This window comes from Thunnus thynnus, chromosome 1, assembly GCF_963924715.1.
Source record: "Thunnus thynnus chromosome 1, fThuThy2.1, whole genome shotgun sequence".
In the NCBI taxonomy this organism is placed as follows: Eukaryota; Metazoa; Chordata; class Actinopteri; order Scombriformes; family Scombridae; genus Thunnus; species Thunnus thynnus.
The window spans coordinates 5742819-5755466 of record NC_089517.1 but is presented as its reverse complement, the minus strand read 5'-3'; the positions used below and the strand labels follow the sequence as shown (position 1 = coordinate 5755466).

Sequence of the window (12648 nt, the reverse complement as noted above, 5' to 3'; positions counted from 1 at the left end):
TCTCCTGACAGCCGTCAGCCACACATAAAAAGCTACAATTATGGCAGGAAATAAAAATGATCCAAGATTTTTGTAAATTGAATTTAATACTCTGTAATAACCGTGCAGTGCTTTTTACAGATCTCCTCCAAACTTTGTTAAGGATCCTTAACTCTTCCTTCTCCCTCATTGAAAAATGCAGAGTCTATAAATATGCAAATGTTTTTCATTTCAAAAGTTTAACTGCTGGACACACGATGTCTCAGTGTTTGTGCACCGGAAGCTTCAAGTCTCCACATCACTCTTACGTGTTGTTTGTTTGCCCTCGATTGGCTCAAAACGAGTTGTGATGTCACTAATCCTGCTCATGGGTACGCATGTTAAACTCAGATTTAAGGTGAGCACAGAGAAACTTTCCCCCCTGCAGCAGATGAACGTGAAAACAAACTCTGCACATACGTCTTTCTGCACAGTGAAGGTCACACATCCAACTGAAGGAACAAGAAGAAAAAACATATATTTGACTGGAGGGAGACTCTTTGAGACCTGCAGATACCCTGGTTTTAGCTGTTGGGTTTGCTGATCTCACCGTCCTCGAAACTTGAAGTCGATGATACTATTTAGGACTGTGCACCATATTGGAGGCAGAAGGGATCCAGCATAAAGCAATAATGTCTATAATAATAGTAATAATGGCTAATTGATTGATCTTTCATGTGAATTAAATGGGGATGGTTTCCATTCACTGACCAGCTGTTTCACCTCAGCAATGAACAGCTGGAGACATCAGGTAATATAGTAGCATGAATCCACATGCGACCTCAGTTAACTCCTCTGCCGACAGCAGAATAAAACTAAATAAACAAGAATAAAATGAGCAGCTGCTGTCTACACCTCACGTCCATATCGAAATGATTTCAGGTTCATCCCACATAACGAGGCTCGTTTGTTTCATAAGTAGCCGACACAACTACAGCAAACACAATATCCTGCTGCTACAGGCCTTGTTTTAACCGTGACGTGGCTTAAAGAGACAAAAATACCAACAAAATGCTTTTTCTCAGCATAGTTTCACATGTTTAAGGATTAGTGATGAACTTCTTGCGTATAAAAAGGTTAAAAAATTCTGTGCGGTTCCAATATTAACTTTAGCCTCCAAAAGACCGGTTATTCAAAGAGTTTCCACAGTTTAATGAAACATGACATTTATCATTTGCTAGATTATTACTGCAAAGCCTTCTGAACTCCCGGAGTTCAACATTAAAAGAGTTTAATGAAAACATTAGTCCCAACAAGCCTTTGTACTTCTCATGTAGTATCTCCACAGCCATGGCGCTTTCATTTACTGGTAACCATTAATCTCTCCCAAAAACTCCCACATCCAAAACCTTCAGTACACTTGTTTTCTTGTACTTTTAAAGGGGTCATATCATATTTTGTGATTTTCTGTTATTTATATACTGTTATGATGTTTGATATCTCTGTTAAACAAGTTCCAAAACTAGAAAAGCTCCCTGCAAGTCAAAAGTCAGGGCTTCAACCTGCTGTTAATACTTTGTTTGCAACGTTTTTTTCTACCTTGTCCAAGTAGATCTATCTGTGGACTCACACTATGCTACACGACACTTTACTACACGACACACCCACTTGGTTAGGTTCAGGCATGAGGAGTGACATGATTAGGGTCTGAGTAAGAACATGGGGGGGGTTGTGTAGTGAAGTAGGTGTGTCGTGTAAATCTGCAAGATTGCAACTAGACCCTCCTCACCTTGCTGCATGCCGTTCTGTAGCCCTTGTTGCTAAGGTTGTTGCTAACGTTTTTCCGTGTGTTGTTCATATTGTCCATTCACATATTTCAGATCAGATTTCAGCTCGAACATGTACGGATGTATTTGAGAAGTTGACATTTCGAGTAAAGAACGAGAAAAAGAAGTGAAACCATACTACTATAGTTTGTTGACGTAGCCTCCCAAATAGCCAGAAGTCAGCTGTGATGCAGCTTCTGAAAGCTGACCAATCAGAACAGAGTGGGCTCATCAGGAGGCGGGTCTTAAAGAGACAGGAGCTAAAACAGCCTGTTTCAGAGAGAGGCTGAACTGAGGGGCTGCATAAAGGACCAGTAGAAGATAAGAAGAGTTTTTAACTGTAAATAATAATAATAATATTCCAGTAGAGCCCCAGAATATAAACATAGAGCTGGAAATGTGCAGAATACGTCCAATTTAACTGTTAATCTCTGGTTGACTAAGCTGACAAGAAGAAAAAAGCCTGAGAGTGACTGAGGCTCTTTGACTTTGTGACTCATATGATAGAATTGGTCAGACATGCACACACACACACACACACACACACACACACACACACACACACACACACACACACACAGCTGAAAGTGACCTGTGCTATGACTCTCCGTCATTTTTCATGGCAGGGTCACGTGAGGTTGCCCTCATTAGTGTTACCGCCGGTCAAATTAGTGTTGATAACAGTTGGAGATGGGGTGGGCTGCATTCTAGATTAATGAAAGTGACCTTTGACCTTTACAATGCACCCCTCCCCCCCTTCACATGAGGAGAAAAAAAATCTGCTCTCATGTGTGAAAAGAAAACTGCATACAGTCAGAGCGACAGGTAGAAACCAGGACCTGAACCCTCCACTCTACAGTCTAACAAGATACATAGACAGAGTACTTTATTAATCCTAAAGGGAAATTAAAGTGTTACAGCAGCCACTTGACAGAAATCAAAATATAAAAACAATAAGGAAGGTAGAAGAAACAAATATAATAAACTCATATAAAAAAATTAAAACAAATAGAATACCTAAATATGGAATAGAGACCAGAGATAAAACCAACTACGAAATATAATAAGAGGCTGTACAGACTTATTGAGTGTACTGTCGCCTGACTTTCCCATCATGCCTCTCATCTGTCAGCAGACCAGCTCTCCCACTCTGAGGAGACAGTCTGGGACTGACAGACACAACTGGAAAAACTTTCCATCCCGCGTTCACAGCCAAAATAATCTGATTATCTACTCAATAAGTCCATAAGAATTACTGACTTAATTACTGTTAATACTGTCCCTGAAAATGACTTTTCCACACTATATATAGAAAATCACTTCATCTTGTCTTTAGTTTGTTTTACTTGAATACTGTGTAATGACACTTAAATGTTGTTTTGTTTTAATAATTATTATCATTTAATCTTTTATTGAGTTCTGTTTGATGATTTGTTTCCTTCTCTGTTTGTTTTGTGAAGAGAACACAAATTTGTCAACAAATCTAAATGTAATTTTATAAAAAAAAAATAATTACATGTATCCATGAGTTTTCAAAGGGGATGTATCATGCACATTTTCAGGTCTATGTTTATGTTCTGGGGCTCTACTGGAATATCTTTGCATGATTTACAGTTAAAAACTCCTTATTTATCTTATACTGACCCTTTATGCAGCCCCTCAGTTCAGCCTCTGTCTGAAACAGGCAGTTTCAGCTCCTGTCTCTTTAAGGCCCGCCTCCTGATGAGCTCACTCTGTTCTGATTGGTCACTGCTTCACTGCTGACTTCCTGCCACTCTGGAGGCTACAAACCATGAAACAAACTATAGTAGTAGGATTTCACTTCTTTTTCTCATTCCTTCATAAAGCCCTTTTAACATTTTTTAAAAAATTTTGCCAGGACTTTTAGAACATTTTATGTTAATTTCTCATTAACTACTGAATCCTCTTAAATAAAACTAACCTAACATGCTATCTCACTGGGTACTAGTGCTGAATTATAATACAGAAAATATTTTTGTCAACAACTTTTTTTTCTACCAAACCACGTTCTTCACAGTTTTTAACAGTCAGCACTACACATTTCAACATATCAATTAGTAACAAAAAATATTGTGATTCAACAGCCATAATTGCCAGTCATTGTTTATTTTGTGGCAGATTTTCATGTTTTCTGTTATTAAAACAAAACGTAGAGGATTATGCAGCACTTAGTGAAGGTTCGAGCTCTCTGACGTCTAGTTTTTGTGGTTCTTTCAACTGTGGTGCTTCCAATATGATATATTGCAAACCAAATTTTCCCCCTGGGAAAAGTTACTTCATGAAAATAAGACAATAACATGATTCTAGCTCTAGCTCTTAATCTAGTATTTTGAATTTCTTGGTCCGTTGAGTTGTTTGGTCTATTTGTCTTGTTGTTGTGTTTCACTGGCTGAATGACAACAGAAACATTGCCAGTGCAGCTGCAACAATGACTGAATGCAGAAAATGTTCCAGCAATCAAAACATCTAAAACAACATTTTAAATGTGGAATGGTTTGTCTCCCCCAGAGTGTCATTATGTCTGTTTAAATGACACCAGTGTGATACTGACTTACTGTTTTTCTAACAACACATAATAAAAAAGGGACCCTCGATGTGTCGACCCTCCACTACATTCTTGTGTTTGATGTGACAGAGCGGGCTGGGGGTTTAGACTATCTCAGTGTCTGGTTATTCCAGCTGGGCCTGGGGGGAGGTTGGGGGGGGGGGGGTTGTCTGCCTGACAACAAGACAAACAGTGATGATGATGATGATGGACGCGGCAATCGGAGAAGAAATGGCGGTGTTGTAGCAATCAGAGCATGGAGACACCATGAGGACGCAGTTTATAGGAACAGTACCGTTTCTAAGACAAAATACTATCAGAAGACAAACACGCTGCAAAAACAATCCAATCAGCACGCTCCCAGACCTCAGCGACCCACTCACATGGTCAAAGGGCTGTGATTGGTTTATTATCTAGATGAGCTGGATTTTCCTCTTTGGAACCTGAGAGCACCGTTTTTCTCTGCGCAAATTAGCTTAATCGCAACATTTAACTCTGTCAAATGTAAGAAAAAGAAGACGAAAAGGCAGGAAAGAGTGGAGAGACTGTGGGAAACGGCCTTGAGCCTTGGCAGGTTGCATGACCCCGTGTGTAAATGTAGCACGGTGCCACTTGTTGAAACACTGTCACTCAGCTATTAGCTTTGTATATTTGCACAACACAACACAAATATTGAGATTATGGCTTCCAACTGACTTCCTGTGTACAACTGAAGACCTTAAAAATGTATGAAAGTGTTCTTAAAGGAGCTCAGTAATAGCTATTCAAAAATATTTAAGGAAGACATCGGTTAAGCTCCATTAAACTTTAATCAAATGCTATTTAATAAATGCTATGTTTCATATTAACAATGAATAAATGACTATGTGTGATGTAATAAAGCACTTTGAGAATCACTACAAATGAAATGTATTATTATTATTATTATTATTATTATTATTATTATTATTATTAATGTGAAAGAGACTGTCCTTGGTGATGAACCTACAGAAAATTATCTCTTAATTCTGCAGCTTGATGGAGTCTTTAAGCCTCTTTTAGCTCAAAGTTTTGGTTTTATGGTACATTCACTGTTCAGCGCTCTCATGTAGGGCTGTAACTAATAGTTATTTTCATTATCTATTAATCTGCAGATTATTTTATTGATTAATTTTGTCTATAAAATGTCTTTAAATGAAAGAAAAATGACAATATTTTCCCAAAGTCAAAGGCAACCAATTTACACATTACTAAATTTACTAGCTAAGACTTTTCTTAAGTTTTAATGGGGCAACCTGATTTAGCAAATCACTAGTTTTTAATAAGTTAGCGGTTTCTAAGAGCTTAAAAAAGACTTTACACACAAACTAAGTGATGGTTTTAAAAACAGCTGGTGCAACTCAGGCCAGGTATTATTCTGAGGAGTGACTTGGCTCTGTGTCTGCTGGATGTGTGAATAGACGACTGTTTGAGAACACGTTAGCCATATGTCATAATATGTGTTCTTCTGCCCCAAATTATCAAATGTAGCATTAAATTTTGTTTGGTTAAATCTGAACTTATTGGTTTTAAAAGCTATTTTGAGTAGTTTTGGACAATGTACAGCTGCACTGACTGACTGAGAAAGGTTCCACTTCACTGGCAGGGTTACATCATTTGATAATCAATCCCGATTCAGTATAGTAAGAGGCGTAAAACTGAGCAGAGGCGTTCCTGTCGAGGTCGTGCAGTAACTTGTGTTGAAGTAGGCGAGTCGGACTTACGCTCTGCAGGGAGGACAGGCAGACAGGAGCGACCAGCAGCAGGACAAAGGTCAGGGCCTGGCACAGAGTCAGCTTCCTGTAGACACAGAGAGTAACAAACACCGTCAGTCGGTTAGTGACATTACCGTCGCTGTTTTACACACAAGAATGTCCAGAGTTGAAGATACAGAAGTTGTTACAGCAAAGGTGGGAAGACTAGAGAAAGAAAAGACGCGACTGACATTTCAAACCGCCTCGCAGGCACAGAGGTCTTTAGGTCGATGATAATATCCACAAATAAGCCGCCACACTACTGCGAACCCCTGTGGGTAGGAGCCAAGGTCAGGAATGCCCCCCCATCCAGCCAGTATCATTAATTCCCCCTGCCCAGTCCCCCCCACCTCAACTGTGTCTTATTAACTCCCACACAGCCCGAGAAGGAGGGACCGCCTGCATGACTGGACTCCCCCCTCATTCAACCCTGTCCAACTGTTGACCCACGTTACGTAAAAGGATGCTAGAGAACCTGTATCACCTGCTGCGTTTACATGAAGCTTTTTATTTCACTTATAATCTGAATAAGAGCTCAATTAGAATCAATGTCCGGTTGCACCAGCTCTTTGGAAATTCAAATTTAGCTTTGTTATTACATGTTTAATAAGTGGAGAATTATGCAAATCTTTACGCAAAATAAAACTGTTTGCACCACACAAACTTGTTCTTATGTAGAGATTAGTTTATAAAATATCTACAACCAGTAACTTAAGGTGTTATTGTTACATAGCTAACTGAACCAACCAACAAAGCTAACGTTAGCGTGCTGATATACGACCAGTTTAGTTCTTATGTAGAGATTAGTTTATAAAATATTTACAACCAGTAACTTAAGGTGTTATTGTTACATAGCTAACTGAACCAACCAACAAAGCTAATGTTAGCTTGCTGATATACGACCAGTTTAGCTCTTATGTAGAGATTAGTTTTCATAAAATATTTATAACCAGTAACTTAAGGTGTAATTGTTACGTAGCTAACTGAACCAACCAACAAAGCTAACGTTAGCGTGCTGATATACAACCAGTTTAGAGAGTAAACGAAATATGAAATGTGGTCGACCTGACACTTTATAATGATGTATACTTGGAAGATTTTAAAATTTTATTTCACAAAACAATAACAAAACATTGTGCTAACAATAGACTAAATAGCCTAGCATTAACAACATTAGCTAGGTTAGCAAAATCAGATGTATCCCACTTATTTTAAGCTGCATGAATACTACTAACTCTGAAAAGCACATAATTCTACACATATACAAATAAGATAAAGTTATACCTAAAAGGTTACCAGTTAAATTTTATATATCTTTTGTAGAGCTGCAACAATTAGTCGATTCATCAGTCGATCGACAGAAAATTAATTGTCGACTACTTTGATAATCTTCCTCTCAAATGAATATAATCTAATATGGATGAATGTTTTCTTGTGTCTTTATAGACCAAACAACTAATCAGTTAATTGAGAAAAATCATTAGTTGCAGCTCTAGTAGAGTACCAACACTGTAAGCCACTTCTCATGGTGCTGCCTGATAAGACTTCCACTCAGCATCGTGTTGAGTGTCTCTTGTGTTTGCTATGTTACCTCGGGGCAAACATGGTGAGGCAAACTGTGAGTCGCTGATTCTCCCTCTCTTTCTCCCTCTGACTCATCAAAGGACAAGTGCTTTTCCTGAGAAGTGCTGGTGATTCTTGGAAAGCCCCTCTCTTTAAACGCTTCCTGGCAGTGCTTTCCTGGCAGCTGCAGTGTGTCATACGTTTAAGGGTTCTGGTTTGTGATGGGACTCGTCATTTTCAAAGGAAAAAGATGTAAGAAATTTGGAAAGTTACACCAACTTAATCTTCTCTGTTTCCTTTTTACTCTGCCCTTATCTTCCATGTCCCTCTTCATCCTCCAACAGCCTCCAGCCTGTCTGTCATCTATCTCTCTCAGTCTGTTGTTGTCTTTTATCTCTCCCTGGGCCATAAACAGAAAATTGGTCCAAAGCTTTTGGAGTTGGCTTTTTTGGCTCAGTCCCAGGTCAGTAGTTGCCCTGTCTAATTAAACGATACACATCTCCCTCACACTCGGCTGAGCAGCCCTTCCCTTCAGAGCCCTTCAGCTCCCGTCTTGGCCTTACATGGGGGAATTCATATCAGAGGAACAAGGAAGGTCGCGTTGACCGAAAGAGGCAAGGAGCACATAATCATGATTGATGTAAGGGGCCTTTTCATTTTCTCACAGACTTTATTTTACTTCCAGCATCTGAGCCGCATCACTCAAGGCCACAGTGTATCGTACGTTTTAGCTATAAACTACAAATTATTACAATGTGTACTTTAAACTAAACATATTTGCTGGTCGTTTCCACATGCAGACAATACAGTTTTAATTTTTTTTTTTTTTTTGTGAATTTTTCCTTTCATTCCAGGCAGCCATTAGTTTCCACTCATTTTGGTATAAAAACCAAAAGGCAGACTCCTCAAAAACCGGCTTGAGTTGTGTAATCCATCACAGTGAATATCAAATCAGCTTTTTTGTCAACTGAATAATAACACAGTTTAAGTCCAGATTGATTTGAAAAGTGTGCACTGCATTACCTCTAGAGCTACAACACTTCGTCCAGTAATTGGCAAGAAATTACTCGCCAATTATTTTGATAATCGATTGATGGTTTTAAGGCATTTTATAAGGACAAAAATTATCTGGTTCAAGCTTTTCAAATGTGAGTATTTTTAAATTTCTTTTTGAATTTGTATCTTTCAGTATTGAACTGTTAGTTTGGACAAAACAAGACATTTGAGGATGTCACCTTAGGCTTTGGGAAACAGTTATCAACATTGGACAAACAACTAATAGACTAATTGAGAAATAATGAAAGTAATGGTTAGTTGCACTCCTAATTACATCATAGTGTAACTTTGACAAAACTAAATGTGTTCTTGATGTTGTTTTGTTTGCTGTTTTCACACTAGAGACAAACCGAATCATGGTTCAATTTGAGCCGGACCGAGACCCCTAGTTTTCATCCGACCAAGGTTTGGCTGTTTGGTCCAGACTGTGGTCTGGGGGAGGTTCGCCAGACCAAACAAGCTAGGTGAGAAAGGGCCCTAGATCTGCAGTAATCACAAATATTTATATTATAAATGGATAAAATGACTATGTGTCAAGCGAGAGAGGCTGCTCGTAGTGCCAAAATCACAGAGAATTATCACCTGACTCTACGAAGCATTTTAGCATCTTTTAGCTCATTGTTTTGGTTTTTTAGAAACTTGACTGTTTTTCTTCAGTCTGATTGCTCTCATCAACCTCACATTCAGTTTATACAAGCTCTGATAAACCTACCCGTACGCTGCCGACCCAGCACCAAACACTGCAAGCATTTAGCAGCTAAAGAGCCAGATAATTCTGTCAGGAGTTGGTGGAGATCTAAACAGAGCTACAAGAAACGTGATAGTTGGACATGAACAAGTAAATGTTTTTCTAACAGGCCATAACAACTTTATAAAGTGATAATATGTCAACAATGTTTACAGCTTGTTCCGCTGCCCCAAAGTGGCAAAAGAATCAATTATTGCTGTATGAATTGGGTTTCTTTAATTTTTTTTTTTTTGCCCAAACAAAAAAAGGTGCAGTATACCTGCCCTAACAGATGAGCAGCACTTAATTAATAAAATAAAATAAAATCATAAGCTCTGAAGAAGTCATGCTGTTGCGAGTTTATGTGCTTGTTTACTGTCTACAGACCAGCACTTCATGTTTAGGTTGATATTTTTGTTTGTTTAAATTTCATGAAAGAAAAACAATTCCTCTGAACTGCAGCTGAGCAAAGTGATCCACTTATTTTCAAGGATTTATATAAAAGGAGAAGTAATTTCTCTCAGTTTGACATGATCTTCGGTTTCAGTTTTTTGAACATGAAAAGACAACAGTCCTGGTCACTGACTGATTGGCCCCCCGACTGCAGGGGCCCTCACAGAGGTGAGCAGGGGTCAGCCCGCCTCCTCCTGCTCTCATTAAGATTATAGCAGCACATTAGCGAATAGCTCCGGGGCAGGGAGAGGGAAAGGGCTTTAATCAATACGAGACTAGTTGTTTATTTTGACTGACATTAGTCGCACACATGACAGAAGAAGAAGAAAAAACAACCCACCCAGACAACACCCAACTACATCATTAAGAGTGTTAGACAAGAAAATGAGCCGTACGTAGTGATGCTCAAAGATCCGCTAACACTTCTCCAAACCTGTAGCTCCCTTTGTTTATCTTGTAAGTTTGATTTTCTGAGAAAATATCACATGAATCACGTAACACAAACTTAGATATTTGGATAATTAATTATTGAGTCTTCTTTGAGCTGGTTCCAGCTTCTGAAATGTGATGATTTTGATAATTAATCAAACAAAACAAGCAAAGTGAAGATGTCACTGTGGCCTCTGAGAGATTGTGAATGGCATTTTTTCACTACTTTCATACAGTAAACGATTTATTGATTAATCAAGAAAATAATTGGCATATTAATCCATAATGAAAATAATCATTAGTTGCAGCCTTAGATATCTCATAAAATATTTTACAGATATTAGTGATATTTTTGTGAAACTTCGAAATGATTAGTCCACTAATTGATTAGTCAATCAACAAAATTAATCAGCTACAATTTTAATCGTTTGAGTATTTTTATAAGTAAAAATGACAAAAATGTACTTGTACTGGAACTGGAAGATGAATCCATAATAAAAATGATCCTTGCAGTCCTAGCTTTTGTTAAATAATTTTTAAAAGTATTTATTAACACTGGCATTTTTGAAAAAACATGCTTTTTTCTCATTAAATACTCCTGAAATAACACCTGTCACTTTGTGTACTTTGTTGCAGATCTGGATTTAAATTTTTTACACATTTTGTATTTTGAAAATAACAAATTAAAGTCCAAAGATCATGCATCTTTGGCAGGAACAAACACTCTCAGTTCTTTAGGGTTGAGAAACTCTGATCATCTAATGATTCAAGTCCCAAAAGTCTCCACATAAATCCAGTGAACTGACACTTGAACGAAGTGCGATCTGACTGTCAGACAGGTGACAACATAACCTGCATCCAGCAGAGGAAAAAGAGGCTGCGCTCTCCCCACCCAACGCATTTAATACCTCTGTAATGACTGAACTCACAAACCTTTGCTTAAACACACCCTAACAGACACGTAGCCCTCACATTCCCACCCTGCTCAAATAAACAACATTTCCACGCTGTTATCATGCAATTACACTGAAACTATAGTGGTGCACAGTGCGCTGCAGGTGAGAATGTGTCCTTTGACCTGCGGGAAGGTGTGAGTCACATCAACACCGGAGACACCTGACTGCAGATCTGTGCTCCTTCAGTTTCTTTGTGTGGGATCTTGGTCTTTCTGCATGGTGACCTGCAGGCGTCCTTTTTACAATTGTCTGCTCACCCACCGAGTTTGGAGAAGCAATACATCTTCCAACCGGGGGCCAGTCTTGACCTTTGACCCCTCTTGAGATTTAGCTGTGACCCACCCAGTGTTAAGGAAAGCCTGGTGGAGGGTCTGATGGTTATATGGAGCACGCTGCTGAATGAATTGACACAACCTTACAACCTTTAACAGATGTTCAGACTGGAGGCTCGGTGGTCAGCTCTGACCTCTGGATCCGCGCTGACTATGAATGAGGCAGCAACAATCGAACACTCAGTGGCCTCGTATTCATGGAAAGAGTTTCTTTGAGCGCTCGTGGAGCGTCTTTGTGCTTCAGCATCTGCTCCACTTAAAGATGTAGTAAAACATTTCACAGAAAAGAAATGAAATACTATTGTATGTCTGGACAAAACACCCACAGACATTTGTGGTAAATGACTGAATGAAAGACAGATCGTGTTGTTGGTTTTGTTGTTGCCAAAATGTCTAGACTCAGACTGTTGCTCAACTACGGTCCCTTCCCTTCACTTCATTTCACTTCACATCACTTCACTCGCTCCTTCCACGACAGGGAGAACAAACTTGGTACACCATCATACCTCAGGGATTATAAGATTATCTTTTCACAGCCACTTTGACTGCGGCAGAGCCTCCTGGGTCATCTACAGTCATGGTTTCACAACATGAGTAACATGAAGAGATCCATGCAAAAAAAAAAAACAACAAAAAAACCCCACAGTGAACAGTGAGCCAGACCACCGAAACTTTAAAATATTACAATCACAACTGACATTTCAACAATGAAGCCTGTCAACCTCAACATTACTACACCCACTTCACTTCTAAATAAAAACTGTTTTCTTGAAGCTGCAAATGTTCCTGCAGGATTAGGAGTCAAATTTCTGTCTCCATCAGCTTAAACACTAATGGTCCAATGGCAGAAATCCCAGATCTGGATCACCACCAAATCCAAATCAATTGTTCCTTGGCCCAAAGCCGATATGTCCGTCAAATTTCATGGAAATTTTTTCACGGGGGTTTTAAGACATTTTGCTGACAGACAAAGAAACGCACTAACTGGGTAAAAACACAGCTGTAATCCT

The 12648-nt window shown here is 38.9% G+C and overlaps 1 protein-coding gene across 4 annotated transcripts in view; it reads right to left on the bottom strand.

The window, feature by feature from the left end:
• adamtsl5 (ADAMTS like 5) overlaps nucleotides 1-12648 on the bottom strand; it is a 47781-nt gene that overhangs the window by 29488 nt on the left and 5645 nt on the right. For 3 of the 4 annotated variants that reach the window (XM_067610805.1, XM_067610880.1, XM_067610720.1), the window contains one exon: nucleotides 6093-6168. In XM_067610805.1, coding sequence (XP_067466906.1) covers nucleotides 6093-6168 — 76 coding nt within the window. Of the gene's footprint in view, nucleotides 1-6092; nucleotides 6169-6313; nucleotides 6429-12648 lie in introns of those variants that run through there. The other variant, XM_067610962.1, reaches the window with a different exon arrangement.